The sequence below is a fragment of the Lasiodiplodia theobromae genome (genome assembly GCF_012971845.1).
Source record: "Lasiodiplodia theobromae strain AM2As chromosome Unknown scaffold_27, whole genome shotgun sequence".
Lineage (NCBI taxonomy): Eukaryota > Fungi > Ascomycota > Dothideomycetes > Botryosphaeriales > Botryosphaeriaceae > Lasiodiplodia > Lasiodiplodia theobromae.
This window is the reverse complement of record NW_023336477.1, coordinates 590899-613441: the sequence shown is the minus strand read 5'-3', so window position 1 is coordinate 613441 and position 22543 is coordinate 590899. Positions and strand designations below refer to the sequence as shown.

Below are 22543 nucleotides of genomic sequence, written 5' to 3'. Positions count from 1 at the left end.
ACCTCCCAATGTACCGGCCGACATGTTCTGTTGGCAAATCCTGAGAGAGTCCTCTTGGGAAACGACAATTATAGGTTCAAGGACCTGGTCCTGGACATCTGGGATGTGCTGGATTGCCTTATGGCCCAGAAAACCACCAAAAGCTCCGATTCTGGAATCGACGTGAGATCGATACATGACATGCTCTATGGCTTTGAGTTCAACGACGTAGCTCACAAGCGGTTTCCAATCTCTCTCAAGAGTTGTTCCATAGAGAGAACTAGCGGCGGGTGGACGGACCTCGTTCAGGATATCGGAGCTCTGACAATCCTGGCAACCGGCCTCGAAGATTTGATCAAGCCGTCAAGGGACTGCCCCAATCTCTGCCATCGTTGGTGTAGCTTGCCAAAAGGAGAAGACTATCTGGCTGTCACCGTTAAGTTGCTGAAAGATCTGTACTACGTTGCCGGCTGCCCATTGAACTGCCAGTACTTGACAAGCAGTTCTCGCCTTCAGCTAGAGAGACGCAGTTCAGTTTTGTTTGCTCCATGCAAATCGCTGGTAGAAACGCCATGCAGTTGCAACCGTCTCTGCCAGGTTGTCAGCAAAAGAAACATGGGAACCGAACCGGTCGACCTCCATGCTCATGAAGAAGGGGCCGTCATAATTGGCAGTTCTGGCTCGATTCTTGACAGGTTTAGGGCAAAAATAAACAGGCGCAAAGAAAACTCCTACATACAGCCAAACGGCCGCATTGATGGACCGAGTATGCCAACTGCTCCAAGTCTGCCTGAGGGTTCGACATCGGGGAGCGACTCATCGTTTCAACGCTCTGTAAAAAGTGAAGGGGAAACTACGGAGTCTAGTTTGACCTCTATTTCAGATGATCACCTACCAACCACAAAGCGTGAGAGCTTTACTGTCCAGGATGGCGCACCTTCAGTAGTTTTGACGGATGTTGATATCGGCGATTTGTTGCCGGTGAGAAAAATGCATTCATGTGCTTCTTCTAGGACATTGGAAAACACAACAAAGCGCTTGAATGAAAAGCGTATTGAGGGGCTGCCGCTCGTTACCTCCTATATCGGATTGCTTTTACTATTTTTGTTTCTTTATTCTCTTTGACACACCCTCCTTCTTTAGTTACCACTTATCTTTATAGCGAAATATATTTACAACTAGTCCTGAAGAATGGAGATATATTTGCCTCAATTTCACGGCGACCCATGTTTCCCATATCCGTTCCAGCACCAGCCCTACACATATAAGCGTGAAAGATGCAGATATTAGAATTGACATACCACAGTGTAAAACTCATAGCATTGCCATTTCTTGAAATCAATCCCACAAAGACCTCTTACAACCATCGCTCATATCACCGTTCCCACCGCACCATCTCTAATACCCTCATAAGCAAATCATTTCTATCCTTCAGCTCCGTATATAGGTACATCTATATGCTAAACCTACTCTCTGAACATCTACAGTCTTATGTTCAAATCGAAAAAAAAAACAAATATAATGCTTGCACTCGCCGATCCTTTCCTCCAGCCCAGCCCTAAAGCCTTAGCGCCCTAAACCCCAGCTCTCCCACCAGATCAAGCAAGCCCACCTCCCCGTGCGCATCCGCGCCCCCAACCGATCATCCGGAGCCAAGTAGGAGGGGTACCTCGAGGGCCTCGAGCTGCGCGAAGCCCGCGGCAACAAGCTGCTAGATGTGTACGCCCAGTAGGGACTACTCTAGAGAGCGCAGCAGGTGCAAGTGGAGTAGTGCGACGTGGTATGCGTGGGATATGCAGTGGGTGGGCAAGAGGACAAGAGGAGGTCAATGTGGCGTAGGCATTGTCGGCGCGAAGGGGAATTAGGCAACTCGATCTATCGTCTCTTTCGTAGAGGGCCTTGTCTGTAGTTTTCTGCAGCGATGAGTCCCGCAGTGGGGGTCCAGGCTTACAGCCGCAGTCACGATATTCTCCTCTATAGCCAAGAATCGTCCAGTCTGGACATGCTTCGTGGCAGAAAATGAGCTCAATCACTCCGTTATTTGTTATTGGGTAAGTTTGTTGGTTTAGTCATTCATTCCGGGAAGATACTGAGTTCAACACCAAGTAGATCAAAGATACAATTTAGAATACCGAAATTTTGATAAGAAAGTAAAGGAACCACTTTCCTCTTCCACTCACATCTCCCCGAGATAACAGTTCATCGCCCTTGAAAAGGAGAGTGGGAGCTGAATACAAAGTCAATCAGACTGAGCGTTGCGCCTGGCAGCAGCCTCGGCTGTCGTAATCAATGCTCGAGGGGCATCATCACTCGGCATGTACAGCTCAACAAGGCGGAGTTTCTTACTCGTGGCGAAACTCTCGTCAGCGAACAGCATCTCAAGCTCATCTCTGGTCTTCACTTGGTAGGTCTCGAAGCGTTCAGACTTGCCAAAGGCGGCAGGCAGGATTTTGTAATCCCATTCTTCAATGTCGTTGTAGAATGCTTCGCGGCCGTGTATCAAGCGCTCGATCGTGTAGCCGTGGTTGCAGATGACGAAGATGATGGGGTTGAGGTTGTGGCGGATCATCGTGCTCACTTCCACGGCCGTCAGCTGGAAGGAACCGTCGCCGGTGAAGAGGATGACGCGCTCGCGCCCGCGGCCGAGCTCCCGAGCAGCAAGAGCAGCGCCCTGCGCGCAGCCGGTGGCGTAGCCGATGCTGCCCCACAGCACCTGCGAGATGGCGACGACGTCATTTGGAAAGCGGGTCCCCCAAATGCCGAAGTTGGCAGTGCCGGTTTCCGTGACGACGACGTCGCCTTGTCGGAGCCACTGGCCAAGCCTTGGCCAGAGCCAGGCGTGAGTGATGACCGGGTCAAGGCGCTCGACCGGATCGGAGCTCTCGACCGCCTCTGCCGGAGTGATGTTGCTTGGAACGGACCCGGTCTCGATATCCAGCTCGCACAATCTAGCGGTGAGTTTACAAAGAACGCCGTTCATGTTGACGCCGGGGTGCTCTGAATATCTAACAGTCACTCCGTGGCTGTGGAAGTCGATACTGTTGTGCCGAGGGGTCCGATGTGTAAAACCGGCGGTATTGAAGTCGGACTGGAAAGCACCAATGTTGAGGATAAGGTCTGAACGCTCGACGCGCTCACGAGCACCAGCGCTTGAGCCATCTCCAGCGTATACACCTCCGTAGTTCGACAAGCTCTCATTGATAGCGCCCTTACCCATGGGTGTAACGAAAGTTGGTATTCCCGACTTTTCGACAAACCTATAGGCCTCAGCCACAGCTCTATGTCTGAGTAAATCGATGAGAACGACAGGATTCTTGGCAGAGCGGAGGTTCTCCAAGATGACGTTGACGACGTACTCTTCCGCTTCCGTGTGATTCGCGGGAGGAGCGAGGTCTAGCGGGACCTTCAACCTCTCGCCGTCAACCTTCTTCTGGACAACATTGGTGGGTAGAGCAATATAGACAGGACGCGACAGGGTGTAGCACTTCCTAATAGCATCATCAATTAGGCTAGCAGCCTCGCGAGCGTCCTCCAGAATCGATACAGAACAGGAAATATGGCGGCTCATCTTTGCAAATACGCCAAAGTCGCCATTACCGAGGCTGTGGTGAAGAAGTAGTCCGTTCTTTTGGGCGACCGTTGAGGGATAGCCGACGACATGGACGATTGGGACGCATTCTGCGTAGGCTCCAGCGATAGCGTTGATGGCTGATAGCTCACCAACGCCAAAGGTGGTGACGAGGGCCGAGATGCCCTTGATCCTAGCGTAGCCATCGGCAGCATAGCCTGGATGGATTGCGTTGTCAGAGTTGGGGCTGCTAGGAGCGCTGAAAACGAAGGATACGCTCGACATACCAGCATTGAGCTCGTTTACATTTCCAACCCATTCGAGACCACACTTTGGGAGGTAGTCCAGGGCTGTTAGGTTGTAGTCTCCAGGAAGGCCATGGACGGAGAGCACTCCGGCCTGGCGCAGCCGGCGAAAAAGGTACTATAGCTTGTGAGTTTCGTGACGAGGACCTCATGGCGGCGAGAGAACGTACCTCAGCTACGTCCATAGGCTGCTTGAGGTCTTGAATCAGCATGGATGGACTGTCTATGTCAGAGGATAGAGGTGAGTTGACACTGCTCATCGTTGAGATTTCGTGGGCGAATTGGTCGCGGGCTCCATTATTTAAGGTACCGCACGATTCAAACCGAGGCAGCAGAACAGCGTCCGCCACGATAACACGATGCCGGGTGACCTGACTTGCGTTAGGTTGTACACATGTTCCTACACCGGTGCTGCGCTACTGTTTTAGCACCTCGAACGGAAGAAGCAGTACGCGATGTTTCGGTTGTTATCGGAAATGTCCTGGGTCTAGCCATGCGGGACTAGGAGGAAATAACTGGTTTCTGGGGTCAGAGGAAGACAAAGAATGGTGAGAGGATCGCGATTAACCCTGAAACTGCGCGTCTCTGATGTGTGGCAAAACTTCGGCGCGCACAAGTTTCTCTTTTTAATTTCCTTTTTCGGCATAATTGATTTTCGCATCGGATTCTATGGCCGCCTGCAAGAAAGTGATGGCTGCACAGTATCGAGTCAGCCGACGCACAGTTCTAGTATGAGTCCCGAAGGCTGCATGTTTATGTTTAGCGCAAAGCATTCCGAGGTAGCCAAGACAGAAACATTCGACCCTGACGTCACTCTAATAAGACCATAGCTAGCCACATCCGGTGTCCATACAGTCATCACAAATCTCGCCTCATTTTCAGTTACCTAGCGGCATTACATCGTCAGCATGCGTGCCGTGTGTCGCTCATATGTTACGGGCTAGTACGTAGTAGCGCTCCATAGCTCGCCATTTGAGTACACATCAATCAAAAACCAGACCAAAGATTAATCACGGCCATTGCAGCTACTCTTTAGCAGCCAGTTATTATGGTCCTCCAATCTGCACCACAACAGTCAAAGCGCTCGCTGATGCCGCGGTATGAACAACAAGACTCTCCCTTCTTCCGCCTTCCTGGCGAACTCCGAAACGAAATTTATAAGGTTCTCTTCATCACACCGGAGTTAGCCGCCTCGAAACACCGGGCCACCAGCTTCCATGCACCTGCTAGCAGTACCTCTCTGGTGGAAACGAACATCTTTCCAGCTATCCTCGGTTCCTGCAGACGAGCCCACGAAGAAGCAACGCCTATCCTATATGCATGCAATATCTTCCGCGCACACAGTATGTTCCTCACCAAAATGCCGTCCCTGCTCGGGTCCATTCGCCCCATCCTACATGCCGGCGTCGTGGCTCAAATTCGGAACTGGCATATATCCGTTCGACTGGATGCCGATCCGTACTTTAATGCGGCGGAGGTCACGGCCGCATTCTCGAATGCTGATAGCCTTGAGGTCGAGTGCTGGCAGGCGCAGTTTGAGGCTTGCGACTACAGCGTGCTACGGCTTTTCCAGGATGTGCGGGGCATCGGCAGGGCGAAGGTGAGCGGTTCTGTGGGATACGGGTTCGCGCACTGGCTAGAGCTGGTCATGGAGAGCCCGAAAGAAATGGAGGAGGAGATGGAGACAGGGTTCTCGACTCCGGGGTATGTAGAGATGGAGGGAGAGGACGGCGGCAGAGCCACTAGGAGCAACAGTGGGTTGCCGCTCTCAGTGTGAGACTAGAGGGCCATCTGAGAAGAGTATCGGAGGACTTAGATAAAGAGTCATTAACGGGACCACTTCTTAATCTTCGCCAGAGTTTCGGTTGTAAACGGATGGAGCGGAGACAGTCTATCTATCGCACCATCTCTACTTACTGATCTCAATGCATATAATCTACTCCACTCGATCTGTCCATCATTCAGTAGACGCTTCCTCTAGCTCAGATGACCAAAGCAGTCCACACTCCAAGCTTCATTCAGACCCTCACCGTGCACCAGCCTCATCGCCTTCACCTTGCCTATGATGGTCATGGCTGCGCCGGAGGACCCCATCTCCGTAAGGCAGGACGCGTTTGCTTCCTCGGAATATGCCATTCCAAGTACTGGTGAGGTTCTTATTTCCATCGGCATTGCAATTTCCACAGGAAATATCGCTGCGTTCCCGGCCTCTGTCGGGGTGTCTGTACCGACGGTAAGGATTGCTCCACCCCAAGTGTTACGGTTTCCATATCAATAAGAGATAACAGCTGTGCGACTAACTGCAGCAAGTACGGCCTGGAAGGTTGTGTTGAGAGTAGTCGGGTGAATGATGTGCGACACTGTGGCTACTGCCAAGCTCAGTCCTGTAGTCGCCGGCAAACATCGATAGATCCCTATTGGCTGGACTAGGTCGTGCACGTCGTCTACTTCGTGCTCAACGCCAAGGTCGACGACAGCCCGGAAGACAGCGCGTATCTCACCGTGAGATTCTAGACGCCCCGCTTCAACGAAACCCTTCCCGGGGGTGAACCATGCACATCGTACGTGCACATACAACCAGGAGATGCGAAATGGCTCGTCCTGGGCGACATCTACGTATTCCGCGCGGGAGAGCTTATTGGCATCTACTCGGGCATCAAATCATAAAAACTGCCATGCGCCGTGGTGCACTGTAGGCTTACCGGAGGCCGCAAAGCAGACGATAAAACCGCAGCTCCAGCAGCTCGAGAGCGCATGTTACCTAAAAATGCTACAGCCATCCTCCCCGGCGAGAGCAGCACCTCGGCTACACGGTCGGGAAAGCTAACGAGATGCATTACGCCGATATCGGCCGAGATCGCAGCTGAAACGGGCGCTGTGTGGCATAAGTTGGACCCCGATACGCGCTTTGTCGACCTCAGCGTCATGAGCATCTCCATTTTCGGCAAGCTGCAGAAAGTGCATCACTTGTCGGGATTGACAGCGGCATCACGAACAGGTTGGTTGAAGGCGCCACGCCTAAACGGCCACTCCTTGCGGACGCGATATATAGGGGATCCTTGCGCTACACCGGGAAGAGCGCGCTTACGGGTGCGACACAACTACCACCACGCCCGGGCCCCCGGCCCACGCCCCCTCAGTACTCGGCGTAGCGTCGCATTGTTGTTTTCTTAGTATTTTACGTATGAATTAGTAATTATCTACACTTACCCGTACTCGCTTCCCGGTGACTCTAATTTTATTTATTTTTAGCTATGATATTATTATAACTAGTACTGACCACGTTATATAATAGTAGATTTTACGTACTATCTCGAATAGAAAGCTTAGAATGACGATAAAGTGGTGACTGAATTGTTTAACAAACCAATCCTTAAGCGATTCGTCAGCAGCCTGAGGGCTGCGTGGGTTTTGTTCTACGCTAGGCGAGGAGCATGATCCTCGCATACGCCGCTCCTGCACTGAGTCCTCACAGCACCTTCCCTGATTAACCGGCCGTGTTTGTCATCGGCAAACCACACAGATAACAGAAGCCCACCAAAAGGCCGCTCGGGAGGCCACCGGAAAGCGGCCGGGAAGCCGCTGCACATGTTACTCATCTAGTGCCTGGACCCTCAACCACAATGTGCGTCATGATTGCGTTAGCCAATTGACAGCGAGAGGAACTATATATCAGCTCGGTCTGTCTGAGTAAGGGTACTTTTCTGCACCCTTCCTTTGACAATGACTTTGGCGCAGCAGCAAAGCTACTACGATCTCGGATCGTACCACAGGTCAATCAACACAGAATCTCCCACCGCGCAGAAATGGTTCGATCAAGGCCTCATTTGGAGCTACGGATTCAATCACCGGGAGGCGGCAAGATGCTTCGAGGCAGCTGTCACCAACGACCCCCGTTGTGTCATGGCTTACTGGGGCATCGCCTTTGCCTGCGGCCCCAACTACAACAAGCCGTGGGAACTCTTTGACTCGGATGACTTGAAGAGGTCCCTCGACAAAATCCACACCGCCGTTGAGAAAGCGGAAGCATGTTCCGCCACACCGTTTGAGCAAGCTCTCATTAAGGCCATCAAAGTTCGATCCCCTCGCAATGCTTCAGAAAAGAACTACGCAGCCTGCAACGACGCATACGCGGAGGCGATGAAGCCGGTCTACCACGGGTTTCCCGAAGATTTGGATGTGGCGGCCTTGTATGCAGATGCACTGATGAATCGGTGCGCGTGGAATCTGTGGGATCTGCACACAGGGCAGCCTACTCCGCACGCAAGCACACTCGAGGTAAAGGAAGTCCTCGAGCGAGCCCTCGACTCCGGTGGTCAGCGCCATCCAGGCATCCTCCACATGTACATCCACCTCATGGAAATGTCACCCACGCCCGAAGCGGCGATACCCGCGGCGAACTGCCTCCGCGACAACCTCGTCCCCGACTCCGGCCACCTGCACCACATGCCCTCGCACCTCGACGTCCTCGTCGGCGACTGGCAGTCCTCGATAGCCGCCAACACGGCCGCCACGCGCGCGGACGAGAAATACCGCCTGGCCGACCCCTCCAACACGACCGACTTCTACATCTTCTACCGGCTGCACGACTACCACAGCCTCATCTACGCCGCCATGTTCGCTGGCCGCCGGTTCGTGGCCCTCGACGCCGTCGAGCGCATGGAGCAGTCCATCCCGGAATCGCTGCTCCGGATCGAATCGCCGCCCATGGCCGACTGGCTCGAGACGTTTCTCACGGTGCGCGTGCACGTCCTCATCCGCTTCGGGCGGTGGGACGACATCATCGCGCTCCCCCTGCCTGCCGACCAGGCCCTCTACTGCATGACGACCGCCATGCTGCACTATGGGAAGGGCATCGCGTTCGCCGCGACCGCGCGCGTCGCCGAGGCCGAGGCGCAGCGCGAGCTATTCTTCGCCGCGGCGAAGCGCGTCCCTCCCTCTCGTATGGACTTCCCAAACAAATGCGTGGACGTGCTGGCGGTGGCAGCGGAGATGCTGGACGGAGAGCTCGAGTATCGGAGGGGCAACTTTGAAACGGCATTCAAGAAGTTAGAGGACGGCATCGCGCGCGAGGACGCGCTGGTGTATAGCGAGCCGCCGGCGTGGATGCAGCCGATCCGGCACGCGCTGGGTGCGCTGTCGCTCGAGCAGGGGAACGTGGAGCGGGCGGAGGCAGCGTACAAGGCGGACTTGGGGCTGAGCGACGCGCTGCCGCGGGCGAGACAGCACCCGAGGAATATCTGGGCGTTGCATGGGTACCGTGAGTGCTTGGTGAGGCTTGGCCGTGAAGAGGAAACGAGGGCTATTGGGAAGCAGCTGGAGGAGGTGAGCGCTGGTGCGGATATCAAGGTGGAGGCATCTTGTTTCTGCCGAGGCGGGCGGATTGTTTTGTAGTAAACTGTAAAAGGATATTTGCTATATATCACGGTACGTAGCTGTGAATCGAACTCCTGTCTTTCATAAATCAACTCTTCTCTGTTGAAATGCTAACCGGAATAGGAGATTCTGGAAAGATGGATCTAGAAATAGGCTTAGCTATTACTGTAGTAGTAAGAAAGTACTTAGATTTTAATTTCGTTGAAGTTCTGCTGCGGGTAAAAATATGGTAGATCTTGCTGAAGAAGTTGGGTTTGGCCGACAATTGTTGGGTTTTGCCGGCGATGGTTAGGTTTGAGATTTTCCGTAAGAAAAAAGAGTTTAGTTTGGTCATTGCCCCTTAAGAGAATCAGATAATCCAGTTGCATCTTCTATAAACCTGTGGTCGATGTAATGAAGATTTCGGAAGCAAATGAATCCGGATCGCCTCCTCGTGCGGCAGCAGCAGCTCAGTCATGCATGGATTGAATGGTCATCTGCTTTGAACGATCATTGTGATGCCGGTGAACGTCTCGGCGGGATTATTTGACTACGTATAAAATACGTCCGTGTGGCGCAGCCGAGGTTAGGCCTCCTCGTTTCGCATTCGCGTTCGTCGTCGGGTATATTAACACGTCACTCTTCCAAATCCAACAGCTGAGGACCTGTCCAAGATGCCTCCAAGACGCACCGGGTTCAAGAAATCTAGAAATGGCTGTGTCCGCTGTAAAGCCCGTCGAGTCAAGGTACGGCACCCTCGAAGCTTAGTTCGGGCCAAAGCCCAAAATTGCTTTCTTGTGCTTGCCCAAGGCACACACTCACACGGCATGTATTCTAACACACTGCACAGTGCGATGAGCAGCGACCGTGCACCAACTGCGCACTGCACAGAGTAACTTGTAGCTTAGGGGGGTTTCCAAGAAGCGAAGTGTCCTCACAGCGATTAGCTCCAGCGGAGAGTTCCGGGTGTAATCCCCCCGCTATCCCCTCCGAAAATGAACGCCCTAGTACTACTCCAGTTGCTAGGGGCCAGACAGACAGAATTATACCCAGGATACAGGCGAGATCTATTACAGCGAAGGCGGCAGACGTAACGAAGCTCTTTGAGGAACTTGCTGGCAAAATTGAGCAAATGTCAGAGGGTGAAACAACCACACAAGACTCGAAAAGTGATCCAAACAAAACATCTAGCCTGATGGCTCAAGAGAAGCAGAACTGGCTGCGGGATTTTCAGCTTCTGGACCACTACTTGACATCGTTATACGAAACCCTTTCCTGGGAGCCATCTACTCATCACATCTGGAAAGATACCGTCATACAACTTGGCTTGTCTCACGTGAGCGAACCCCATGCACATACGGTTTTATGCCACCCGTATTAATGAGCCATGGGATGCAGGAATATCTAATGCACGCCGTGCTTGCTCTCTCTGCCCTTCATTTAGGTCACATGAACCCGTCACAAAAAGGACCTTTCACACTGGCATCAATCCGCCACCAGAACCTGGCGGTTGCGCAGTTCGCATCGCATCTGTCCAACATCAACTCGGACAATTGCCACGCCGCAGTCCTCTTCGCATCCTTCACCTTTATCACGGCCATGTTCTCCTTCGCCAGCCGCCACCGCGACGGCGCCGCAAGCCTGGACGATATCGCCCAGTGTTTTATTCTCGTCCAAGGCGTCAGTAGTATTCTCAGCTCGCCGAAAATCTGGTCCGCTATTGCCTCCGGTCCGATCGCTCCGCTCGTTTCCATGCCGCCAGCAGCCGCGCCCCCGGTTGGTGCCTTCGCGGCTCGCCTGAAGGCGCTAGGCGACATTGTCCGTCCGCCACCTATGTCACCAGGCAATGGAATGGCTGTTGCTTCGTCATCCACCGCTGCCGTGGAGGCACTACAGAATATGTACGTGATAATGTGCGCTGAGGAGGAGACAAGAAAAGCGAGAATCTGGTCGTGGCCGATTAGCTTGGGGAAGGAGTTTGTAGAGCGTTTGCGAAAGGAGGAGCCCGTGGCATTGGTAGTGCTTGTGCATTATGCAGCGATGGTGCGGTGTTATGAGAAGGATACTTGGTATCTGAAGGGATGGAGTGAAGCGGTGAGTGAGGTGGTTGAGCTGGCGCTGGCTGTAACAGGGGAGGAGTGGAGACGGTGGATACAGTGGCCGATTAGGTGTATTCGAGAGGGTGTCGATGTAAGGGAAATGGGTAAGGGTGGTGTAGATCCATTTGCGCTGCAAGAGTGAATCCGCTCCCGAGGTAGTTTAATGCAAGGTGAAGATTTTTTGCATCTGGAAGCTTCGGCAGTAGAATGCGATCCACAAAAATACTACGTCATTTTAAGTTAGACCTAGCAAGCGTAGAACTGGCGTTTAGAAATCTAGTGTTCTTAGCGTGTAGTGGTCAGCGGCGGATACGACGACGAATCCGACGACGAGAATGCCAAGCCCCAACGCACAACTCCAAGGCTCCTTCAAGTACACTTGATCGCCTTAAAAACCCTATCTTCTACATAATATTAAGCGCTTCGACCACTTAACGACCTTCGCAATTTCTCCAAGCTTCCGACTATTCTCCCATCTCGTAACTATCGACACAGTTCTCGTTCTGTACCACCATCATCCATGAGCGGAGTAACTGTTTACAAGCAGCTAATCCAATAATGAAAGAACACCGTGCATTCAGTTTACGAGAGAAAGCCTTGTCCCTGGGCTTGGGAGGTATCCGAGTACGCCTTGACAACATAAGAAGTAGATATAAAGAGAGCTGCAACCTCACAATGGAGCGACATCACCAACACAGCGAATTCTCAACCTCATACCTGATCATCAACGTCCCGTTTCATTTCTGAAACTTGCCCTTCTTTTCCAACCTTCAATATGAAAATGTTCAATTCACTCGCTAAACTTTCAGTGGCGTCTTCTTTGCCAGCCCTGGCAGTAAGTCTATCCGTGTAGATGCTCAAGTACGCTTCCCCTAACCAGCATCTTTAGCTCTCGAAGCCCGTGGCATTTGCCAATGAACTTCGTATGCGCCAAACGGCTGCCGTGCCCGATTCGCAAAACGTCTCGGCCCCGTCCTTCATTGGCAGTCCCTTTGCCGGCCAGCAATTGGCGCCCAAGCCACGTTTTGTGCCGGATGCGCTGCAAGCCCATATCGACGGCGGCAACACGCGCACCGACGATTTTGCCGGACCATTGGGAAACAGTCCCCAGGCCTACAGCAGCACCACGCGTGTCGGCTACCTCTTCTGGGACATGGACACTGTCTCGTCCACCGGCGCCGTTCTGGCTTCGCTGGTCTGCGGCGAAGACCCAGTCGCCTGGTGTCTGGCGGCACTGGACGCAACCACGCTCGAGCCGGTTGCGCAGTGGACGCCTCAGAACCGGACGACCATCTCCAACTACTGGCAGATTCTCAACGGCCGCGCCGCCGTCCCCACCCTCGAGGGTTTTATCGTTGACGTCAAGCTTGCCCAGGCCGAAGATGGAACTTTGTCCTTCACTGAAGTCGGCGAATGGGACGTCTCGGGCTATATGGCTTCCGGCTCCATCATTGCGACTGTCGGCTATGCGGGCGACGGCAACCTCTGGTTCACCGGCACGTCAGCCCCTCTTGTAGGGATGGAGGGCGCCAACGTCTCGACCATTGGCTATGTTCAGCCCGCGGATGGCACCGTACATGCGATCGAGCTCGAGAACGCTCTGATCGAGAATGGCGCAGCAATCAACGGGAAAACCATGTACGTCGTGACCGGTCCCGCTGGCTCCGAGGATCACGCCAACGCCGTTGGCCACTTCTACGCCGTTCAGGCCGGGACGAACGGCAGCGTCGCCATCGTCTACGACGAGAAATATGATGCTGGTAGCGGGATGAAGCCGGGCGGCTTGTCGCGCGGTTCCGGCGCGTCCGTCGGCCTGATTGGCGAGAAATATGTCGCCATCACCGACAACGCGGATGTCCAGGTCAATTTGAATGTCTACCTCCAGGCTGACGCAATGACTGACGGCGCGAATGCCCTTGTCTGCTCGGTTCCCCTGTTTCAGCCCAACGCCAGTGGCAACGAGGCGGCCCTGACCACCTACTTCGACGGCACGACGTACAGCGCCTCGATCCTCAACTCGTACAACTCGTCCTGGTCCTTTGGTCAGATTAGCAGTGATGGCGATATCAACGGCCCGCAGAACGACCTCGGCAGTACCGCACCTGGCATCGCCCGCGTCGACATCACTGAGGCCGGCGAGTGCAGCCTCGTGTGGGATATCAACGATCGCGTGACTATGACGACGCTGTCGACCGCTACGGGACTCCTCTACGGCTATACCCAGGACTATGAGCTGGCCCAGCAAGGTGAGTATGTCTGGTATGTTGTGGCCTACGACTTCAGCACTGGCGAGGAGGTCTGGCGTGCGAGGATGGGTGCCGGTGGAGTGTACAGCGGTGGCGTCTCGCACATCCAGTTGGGCCCGGGAGGCAGGATCTTTGAGGGTATTGGCGGAGGTGTCGCCTGGATGCAAGACAGCGCCAGCGCGTACGCGAAATAATTTCTTCGCTGTATCAGTCTCTTCTCGCGGCATTCTCGACACTGCACAGGCAGCTATATTCAAGGGGAGATGTTGCACTGTATATACTGTACATTGTACTATGGCCACGTTGTAGATACTTTAGTTGGCTGTACCGCTCATGGCTTTAGCAAATGTATCCATTAGAGCTCTATTCAAATGGCCAGTGGTTCCGCTGAGGACATGAAATGATGCAGTGCAGCGTCAAATGGGAAGACTTAGTATATGTCTCATCAGCCCGCCCTAAGTGCCTTTATATTCAGCTCGAAATACCGTCCAATGCGTAGACAGTCGACCACGTTCGCTTCACTATCACCTCTCACGATCAAGGAGAATAAGATACTAGATTCCTAATCTTTCACTAAGACCGACTGCCTATGCAGGGTGGTGCACTCGGGACCACGATGGTCCGCCTTACGAAGCTTCCTGTACCGAGTTTGCAGCATACGCAAAATAACGCCAAACCAAACAGCCATCGGCCATCAACTACCTCAGCCGCTCGCCACCACCACCGAGTTCATCGTCACCAACTACGACCACATTTCCCTGGTCGCTTTCCTCAGCACAATGCTCACCTTATCCCTCGGCAGCAAAACTACGGCATTCACCATCGGCCACGCGCTCGCGTACGGCGTCGACGCGGCCGCCGGTGTCACCAACAACGTGCGGACCAGCCGCAACGCTACGAATGCGCAAGGCGTCGTCTGGCGTCCTGATACTGTAGTTGAGATTCGCTGGGCGTGGTTGGCGCTGCCGCTCGCGTTGGTCCTTTTTGGTGCCGATTTCTTGGCGGCGGTGTTGGTAGCGAGCAGGGGCCAAGCTGGGCTGCCGCTTTGGAAGTCGTCGTTGCCGTTGTTGTTTCATGGGTGGGATGAGGGGGAGAGAAGGGAGCGGATGGAAGGGTTGTTGGACAGGGTGAGTGGGATGGCGAAGGGAATGGACGTGAGGATAGGTGCAGGTGAAGGGAAGGAAACTAAGTTTTTACGGGGGGGTTAGACCTTTCACTGGTTCCGCGTGCGACTATGGAACTGTTCTTTGAAACAGGAACAGTTTAGCAAATATTTGAGAGGGTGCCTGGTGCCGGTTGGCTGGCTTGTGCGTGCTCTGTTGATGGGTCTGCTGTATCTTAAGGTCATCTGCGGAAGGATTGCCTCATTCGTGGTTGAATTGGACGGGTGGAAGTAAATATACAGTCCCTTCTCGCAGCCGATGGCTAGCGTGGATTTGTTTTTTTTCCCTCATGTCATGGGTACGTGAAGCTATCGTCCGGACGAGAATGTCGAATTAAAAATTCTACACACACGTACGGACGATAGCTTCAAATACCCACATATGTTAATTTTTCTAAGATAGAGCTGGGGCTGCTATTCTTCGCGCTAGCCATCGGCTGCGAGAGGGGGCTGTAAAGCGACATGGGTGTCAGCAACCTGACCGTGGCGCCGTCTGGCGATCCCCGGCTCCCTTTGCGGTATAGGGCCGAGGCTAAAGCGACAGGGGTGTAAGCAAACTAGTCCTGTAGCGGAGGATCCACTTAGTAGCCCGCATGCCGACCGAAGTGACAGGGGTGTAAGCAACGTGAAGCTCATGATATAAAAACCCATCATTTGTGTGGACAATAACACATACTCTTCAGCAGAATTGGTACCTTTCACTTGAAAGCTTCATTCAAAGTTAACGGAAATCTTTCAATTTCAAACCCGACGACGAGAAACCATGGGCCTGTGCAGCCCCACTTTCAATCCCGATCAGGACATTCCCGATCTCAGCGAACAGGTCGTCATTGTTACAGGAGGAAATGCCGGCCTGGGACTCGAGACAGTCAGACAGCTTGCAAAGAACAACCCTTCCCGCGTCTACCTTGCTGCACGGTCTAAGGAGAAGGCCGAAGCAGCCATCAAGCAACTCAAAGATGCCGACCCGGACTGCGCACCCATTGCCTTTCTACATCTCGACCTGTCATCTTTCCAGAGCATCATTGCGGCCGCTCAAACCTTCAAAGCATCCGAATCTCGACTTGATATCCTTGTCAACAATGCTGGCATCATGATGACCGCCGAAGGCCTTACGAAGGACGGCTACGAGATACAGTTCGGAACGAACGTCATGGGACCGGCTCTCTTCACGCAGCTTCTCCAGCCCGTCCTCCAGAGAACTGCCAAAATTAACCCGCAGACTCGAGTCGTCAACCTCTCTTCGGCTTCCGAGAGTGTCGCACCAGGCGATATATACAAATTCGACGAGCTGAAGACAACCATGCCTAACCGTCATACCACGGCACGCTACGCCCTTTCCAAGATCGCCGACATCCACTACACGACCGCCATGGCTGAGAAGTACAAGGACGTGAAGTTCATCAGCGTTCACCCGGGAATGGTAGCTACAAATCTTCACCACGACTCTACAGGCACCTTTCTCAAGCCTTTCCTCAACACTGCTGTCGTACTATTCGCTACACCTGTTGAAAAAGGCGCTTACAGTCAGCTCTGGGCAGCGGTCAGCCCTGATGCTCAGAGCGGAGAATTTTATGGCCCCGTTGGCGTGGCTGGGAAAGGCTCGAAGCTGAGCCAAGATCGCGTGCTGGGGGAGCAGTTGTGGGATTGGATTCAAGGCGAGCTTCGGGAGGTTTTGCAGGTACATGGTAACTGATGTAGTTTCTGTGGGCGGGCGGCTTCCAATTTCTCGTGTGTAATTTTCTTGCCATTACGTCTATGTAGTTGAACTGACGGTTTGTCGCTTCAAGTGACCCCTGCACGGCATGTGAAGGAGCCCAGTACATGGTTCGGCTAGAATGACGGTAGAAATCCCGAAATCGGGAAAGCCGAAAGCCCCGCACAGCCCCAACCAATTCTTCCGTCACGCGATCCTGCGTTTGACCGCCCTCGCGCCAGTTCGATCCGCGTCACCCTTTTTCCAACCTCTCACATCTCAAAACGTACATCGAACACCGATATAACGCCAGTCATGCCGCCTCGTCAACCCTTTGAAACATGGGACCTACAAGACGACTGGACGGGAGTAGAAGGGTCCAAGGAAAGGAGGAAGCGGCAGAATCGCCTTAACCAGAGGGCTTATCGTATGTAGCTTCCTCTTGTGACCATAAGCAATTGCTGAAGCGCGTGCTATAGGCAAGAGAAAACATCTTGAGCGGTTTGCCACAGTGGTTTTGAGTCAGTCACCCAGCACAAAGGTGCGGAGCGATGCGCCATCTGGGACGGACGGCAACACCTTGGCCTTTCCGGAACGCCGGGCCGAACCGCGCGAATATGCTGACTTTGGATGGATCGCGACATTGAATTCCGCCTCAAAACCCAAGGCAATCGAGTTCAAGCAGATGCTTTACCAAGACCACAGCCTGAAGCTACGGGCGCCGAGCGATCTCCCGACTCTTGCGCGTCTTAACGTAATCTACGCACTCGCGGCCAACGCAAAAGCTCTGTCCATATCGTTCGTTGATCTAGAGCTCGACGAGTCCATCTCCCCTTTCAACCTCGTCGGCCCCAACACACCTCCAGATCTCCTATTGAACCGTAGTCTGCTTTCCCTTCCGCCGCCTAATAATAGTCTTCACCCAACCGCTCTTCAGAAAACCGTAGTTCACCATCCTTGGATTGATGTTTTCCCAGCACCAGGCATCAGAGACAACATACTTCGCGGGCTCGGTGCGGCAGAGATCGACGAAGACGAGCTGTGTGGTGCGCTCCTTACGATCGAGTCCGACGTTGACGATATCCCGGCCCCACTTGTTGTCTGGGGAGATCCTGGAGATGCGTGGAATTGGGAAATCAGTCCGGAATTCATGAGGAAATGGGGCTTTTTGTTGAAGGGCTGTCCGGAAGTTTTGCAAGCAACAAACTATTGGCGACGGAAACGGGGGAGGAAGGAGGCTGAGTTTGTGTTCGATGAGGAAGGAACTCTGCTGGAATGCAGTGTAACTGAGAGATAGGCTTTGCAGGACTGAAAGTCGTCAGCTGTGCAGGGATAAGTGCGGCTGCTTCTGCTAAGTATACTGATCCCTTGCGCTTGGCAGAGAGGGTTTGAGCAAAGGTGGGATCAGGTTATCAGTATCCAGCGCGTTGCAGGTTTCGGCGTGGATACGGGGCCGAAATTCGGATTCCCGTCGTGTAGTAAAAAAACAAACAAATTCGTAACACAAGGGCGCAGATTCTGGTCCGCAGCATGATAAGCATGCAGTGCGACTATCTTTAGCTCGTATAAGTTCGCCGTAAATAGGAATGTAGTAACGAGCGGCTGAAAATATCTGCACGGCCTATCTAATTTGGCACTCGGTCTAATAGCTAGTTGTGTGCACAGAAGTTGTAAGACAAATCGAGTCTAATAGATAGCTATTTACAAACGACGACACTTTTCTCTAGCTTGAACATGTGCTCAAAACGCTTTGAGATATGAATAGAATGAGGCGCCAAGATAACCACCCATGGTCTACGCATGAAGTGAGGCTGCAAAGGCTGCGCCTTCCTATACGTAAGTAGAGCTTACCATTTCACAATGGACGCCTTGCAGCGCTGACAATCCTTTCGCATTTCTTCTGTCATTATGTATTCCCATCCAGCCTGATTCTTTTAATCTGCTCGACATTCATACCGGGAGTACGGCTCCGAGGCCCTTTCGCGACAATCTCAAGCTGTATCCGCTTATAGCTGCACTTTCCAAAGATTTTATTTTTCATCATCTCAACTTTTCCCGAGCCTCAGGATGTCTCAACAACCACAAGTCTACCTCAGACTTGTATCTTTAGTCATACTTTCTCACTTCGTGGCTCAGAGTGTCTCAACAGGGATTCAAATGTTCTCAGACGCAGCGTGTACCCAGTCACTAAAAAACTTCACTGGGCCAAATGGCTATCCGGACGGCAGCTGTACCTCTTTCAGCCAATGGGCACCCAGCACCCACTTGAGTTTCCAAGTGCACGATTTCGACCCGGGATGCAATGGTAAGTAGTATTCACATCCACTACTAGAAAAACGCTAACAAGACATGGTGAAGTGGCCATCTACGGTAACGACATCAACACCTTCATCTGCTCGTCCAAGGTCGTTGAGATTGCTGAAGTCGGCCGCTGCTACAATGCATCCTGGGTCTATTACAGCATCGACGGTTGCATCACCCCAGGAGAAACGCCGTCTGCTGCGACCAGTAATAATCAAGGCTCGTCCACAGGTGCCATAGTGGGGGGTGTGATCGGTGGCGTCGTGGCTCTGGCATCCGTGATTGGGGCATTCCTCTACTCGCGACGATCACGGAAACTCCAAAGGGAAATCCAAGCACACAATGCGCAGCTGCGTCAGGATTTGTACGAGTTGGCGTCCAAGCGTCAACCAGTTGAGCTATTGGAGCGGCGTTCACCGGTGGAGATGGAGGCCGACGTTGGATTTGCACCTGTCGCAGGGAAGACTTCCATGTTGCCAAGCGGGGAGGAAACTGAGGAAATGGCTCCTCCGAAAAAGGACCAGGAGAGGAGAGACTGACCGTCTTGGAGCGGCCGCTACCGAAACTTCCACACACCAACGGATGATTTGCTCTTCAGCCTTGCATGACGCTCCTTCGCGCTTCCCAGAACTCATTCTGGAGCCGCCCGGAATTCCTCACATTCCCCATGCATGTGCGTGTGCAAATCCAGAATTCCGTACTGTTATCGTGTCTTCCGCGAAGATATGCACTCCTTCCATGCCTATTATCGGGTTGCCACCTGGTGGGGTTCTTGGCATAACGCCATGGCTTACTCTCCGCAGCGGAGCTGCAGTCAGCAACCCTGCGAGCCCGGGAGGTTTTGTACAACAGAGAGCTTCGGATCCCCGCTTCATTCGTTACGGCCTTGGAACAAGCCAGCCTTGCCAAGCCCGGCTCCCGACTGCTCTTTTCTTGTGGTTTAGACACTCTCAGCCGCTCGCCTCACAGCGCCTAATGACTATTGAAGTGTAGGACCCTTGGCTCACCGGAGGTCTGGCCTTATTTCAAACAAGTTTCGAGCTATAGGCGGCGATGGCGGAGCAGCGCTCTTGAGTAGATGCCGCAGTGACGTAGCAATCATGACGTCTGCGCAGAGGTCACCACCATGCTCAGAAGCAGATACAACATCCGATAGAACTATCACACTAGGTCTATCTCTTGTACAGGAAGTTCAAAGGTCGTGCCATCATCCTGTTCAATCTGGCAATTTTCCAAATTTGCAACACGTGCACTGGTACTGACTTTGTAACCTTTTCCACTCCCATCGGGCTTTGATAGGATTATTGGGAATCGGCAAAGTGGAATCGAGGCGAGGACGTGATTTGGACCTAAGGTTCCGCGCTCTGGAGACCAGAAGCACATCCCTGGGATGTATACAGAGGCTTGACGATCGAGTATTCTCTTTGCGAAAAATTCTAATTCTGTTAACGCTCTGCAGTCTACTAATAAACATGATGAATACGTACCAGCGTCATGATGCTTAAAGATGTTGCTTCTGAATATGGCGCTTCCAACGGAGGGTGGTGCTTTGGTAAGGAATGGAGATTGTGCGTCCAAAGCGCGCTGGAGTAGTTCTCGCTGCTGTTCAGTCAAGCTATGTCGCCCGCATGATGCTATGTATCGAATGAAATCATTTTGGCTCAGTATCTCGGATGCGCCCGGATAGAAATAGAAAACAGCGTGCCACCAAAGACGCTGGAATATTTCGAAGACAACTTTGGCAGGAAATTCCGGATCGCTGTCATCGAGAATGACCAAATTTGCCCTCCAAGTTGAAAACATAATGTCACCAAGCTCTCCCAGCGGGGCCCAAGTTCTCCATGCTTCCATATCGACGCCAGGTGAGTCAACTTTGGAACAGGCCTGAATGTTGAAGAGGCCAGCTGAGATGGTCAACAATGAGCCATCGGCAGAAATAGTAGGCAACCAACGTCCGGCACGGTCTTCACGAAGTGGTGTGTGAGCCGTGTGAGGAGAGCAGCACCTCTTCTTTAGACAGTATTTGTCATGCGGGAAGCGCATAGTTCCCTGGTGTTCTTGACCCAACCAGTCAGGGACCCAGGAAGGAAGCCCCGTCACACCTGAGCCTCCATAAACCAAGACTTCCAAATCATTTCGATCCCGAATGACGTAGATTGCCGCATCTCGAAGTACCTCGGTCCATTTGAGGGTATAGTCGACTCTGATTGAGTTGTCGCTGTTTGGCTCCTCTATTCCCAGAAGGCTGTAGACCTTGTCTCGAGGGTCCGTCGCCAGCTGTCCGCAGAACCTTGCCAACAGCGAAAGAAGATCGTTATGGTAATCAGGAATCTTTCTAGAAACTGTTTCTTTGGTCCGTGAGATGGCCTCTACTGCAAGATGAGCGTTCATGCGATGCCTCAGAGCTTTCTCGTCAACGTTCTCTGTAGATGAACGTATGGCTGCCCAATTGGTAGACCGGTCGTATAATGATCTGTCCGCCAGGGGAGTTCTTAGGGACAGCATAAATCCGTCCAGGAATAAGGGGTTAAATGTGTAAAGATCTTCATTCGTCAAAAGCAATATCACCTTGGCTGCAACCAGCTCTTGGATTATCCAACTCCTGTTCCAATAGGACTGACAGAACAGAAAATCGATAGCTTCCCAGTGAGTCTTGTAGTTCTCGTCGTCTCGGAGGTGGCTCGAGCTCCCGTACGCACGCATCGCTTCTGATGCTCGCGGTTCGATTTCTCGAAGCAAGCTTGCTGACCATTTCCCGGCCGTCAAAGTCCAGTCGATACCTAGCCAAACACATACCCCAAGTGCCTCGCCATAGATCCGGCGCATAAGTTGTACTTGATGATTGCGCTCCGCAGTATCCTCTTGGTTGATGCACAATGCGTCCACCCAAAATGGGCCGTTCCAATAAGTGCTCCTCCTAAGATACAACAGAGCAAAATAGAGATTCAACGACACTTGCTTTTCTTTCCCGTCTATTATCAATGCAGTCGTTGTACTCGGCGAATTGGGGGGATTCCACTCGTAAGAGAGGGCGTGATATAATGGTAGGTTGTCGGAGTCAAAGCTGAACGTGTTTATCGATGCGTAAAGCCGTGGAGTATCATTTGGTTGGGTCTGTGGGTTGCTGAATGTGAGAAGGCGAATTTCGGATTTCGATTTGTCAAGGTGAGAATAAATTCCTGCACCATTGTGCGGGGCCGAAGAAAGCTCGGAAGACCTTCGTATATGTGAGTAACCCTACGGGGACGAAGGCAAAAATATTACTTACCCTGCCGAGTGGGATGAACCCACATTCATGGTTTGCGATGCGACAGATGTTAGGGTGTGGAGTTGAGAAGCAGGATTATCGCTTGTAGCCCTGCATCACATGGAACATTCCAGTCACTTCAGGCTCTCGCTTACAGCCGCGGCAAGGATCGGTTTATGGGTGGGGTCCAACGTGTAAGAATGTTCGCAAGAGGTAACCTTACGTTTCCTCGATGGATCTATGTAGACAGTTTCGTATGCATTATAGAGCCGGGCTTTCTCTTTTATTCCCTTGTCAAGTACCTCCGTGTAGATACAAAAGAGATGCCCGGCGAATTTTCTTAGGAAAACGATGCTTATTCGCGGAGGCATTTTAGACCCACCAATAAACCGATCCCTAAGGCGGCTGTAAGGACAACAGCCGAACGCTGTATAAATAATGTTAAAAATAATTATTGCCCTAATTACGATGGAAAAGACAATGCGAACTATGAAACACACAACCCATTGATTCGAAATGTAACGGAGATTAGAATTTATGAGACCCATTGGTCCCGGCAGCTGAAAAGGCATCGATCTAAACCCG

At 52.6% G+C, this 22543-nt stretch overlaps 8 protein-coding genes across 8 annotated transcripts; 7 read left to right on the top strand and 1 right to left on the bottom strand.

The window, feature by feature from the left end:
- Positions 1-2218: 2218 nt before the first annotated feature.
- LTHEOB_8608 (Thiamine pyrophosphate enzyme TPP-binding protein) lies at positions 2219-4112 on the bottom strand (the record flags this gene model as incomplete). Its single annotated transcript, XM_035518104.1, has 3 exons — positions 2219-3765; positions 3835-3970; positions 4023-4112. The coding sequence occupies 3 exons, from the start codon at positions 4110-4112 to the stop codon at positions 2219-2221; spliced, it is 1773 nt and encodes a 590-aa protein (XP_035370314.1).
- Positions 4113-5197: 1085 nt separating this feature from the next.
- Positions 5198-6366, top strand: LTHEOB_8607 (uncharacterized protein; the record flags this gene model as incomplete). The annotated part of the gene is made up of 3 exons (XM_035518103.1): positions 5198-5556; positions 5893-6085; positions 6283-6366. 3 exons carry the CDS (start codon positions 5198-5200, stop codon positions 6364-6366), a joined length of 636 nt encoding a protein of 211 aa, XP_035370313.1.
- Positions 6367-7575: 1209 nt separating this feature from the next.
- Positions 7576-9246, top strand: LTHEOB_8606 (Tetratricopeptide repeat domain protein; the record flags this gene model as incomplete). The annotated part of the gene is made up of 1 exon (XM_035518102.1): positions 7576-9246. One exon carries the CDS (start codon positions 7576-7578, stop codon positions 9244-9246), a length of 1671 nt encoding a protein of 556 aa, XP_035370312.1.
- Positions 9247-10656: 1410 nt separating this feature from the next.
- On the top strand, positions 10657-11375 carry LTHEOB_8605 (C6 zinc finger domain-containing protein; the record flags this gene model as incomplete). The annotated part of the gene is made up of 2 exons (XM_035518101.1): positions 10657-11108; positions 11339-11375. The coding sequence occupies 2 exons, from the start codon at positions 10657-10659 to the stop codon at positions 11373-11375; spliced, it is 489 nt and encodes a 162-aa protein (XP_035370311.1).
- Positions 11376-12087: 712 nt separating this feature from the next.
- LTHEOB_8604 (uncharacterized protein) lies at positions 12088-14949 on the top strand (the record flags this gene model as incomplete). Its single annotated transcript, XM_035518100.1, has 4 exons — positions 12088-12141; positions 12196-13690; positions 14237-14679; positions 14809-14949. The coding sequence occupies 4 exons, from the start codon at positions 12088-12090 to the stop codon at positions 14947-14949; spliced, it is 2133 nt and encodes a 710-aa protein (XP_035370310.1).
- A 528-nt stretch (positions 14950-15477) lies between these two features.
- LTHEOB_8603 (uncharacterized protein) lies at positions 15478-16410 on the top strand (the record flags this gene model as incomplete). Its single annotated transcript, XM_035518099.1, has 1 exon — positions 15478-16410. One exon carries the CDS (start codon positions 15478-15480, stop codon positions 16408-16410), a length of 933 nt encoding a protein of 310 aa, XP_035370309.1.
- A 315-nt stretch (positions 16411-16725) lies between these two features.
- On the top strand, positions 16726-17707 carry LTHEOB_8602 (uncharacterized protein; the record flags this gene model as incomplete). The annotated part of the gene is made up of 2 exons (XM_035518098.1): positions 16726-16837; positions 16890-17707. The coding sequence occupies 2 exons, from the start codon at positions 16726-16728 to the stop codon at positions 17705-17707; spliced, it is 930 nt and encodes a 309-aa protein (XP_035370308.1).
- Positions 17708-18567: 860 nt separating this feature from the next.
- Positions 18568-19250, top strand: LTHEOB_8601 (uncharacterized protein; the record flags this gene model as incomplete). The annotated part of the gene is made up of 2 exons (XM_035518097.1): positions 18568-18715; positions 18769-19250. The coding sequence occupies 2 exons, from the start codon at positions 18568-18570 to the stop codon at positions 19248-19250; spliced, it is 630 nt and encodes a 209-aa protein (XP_035370307.1).
- Between the last annotated feature and the right edge of the window lie 3293 nt (positions 19251-22543).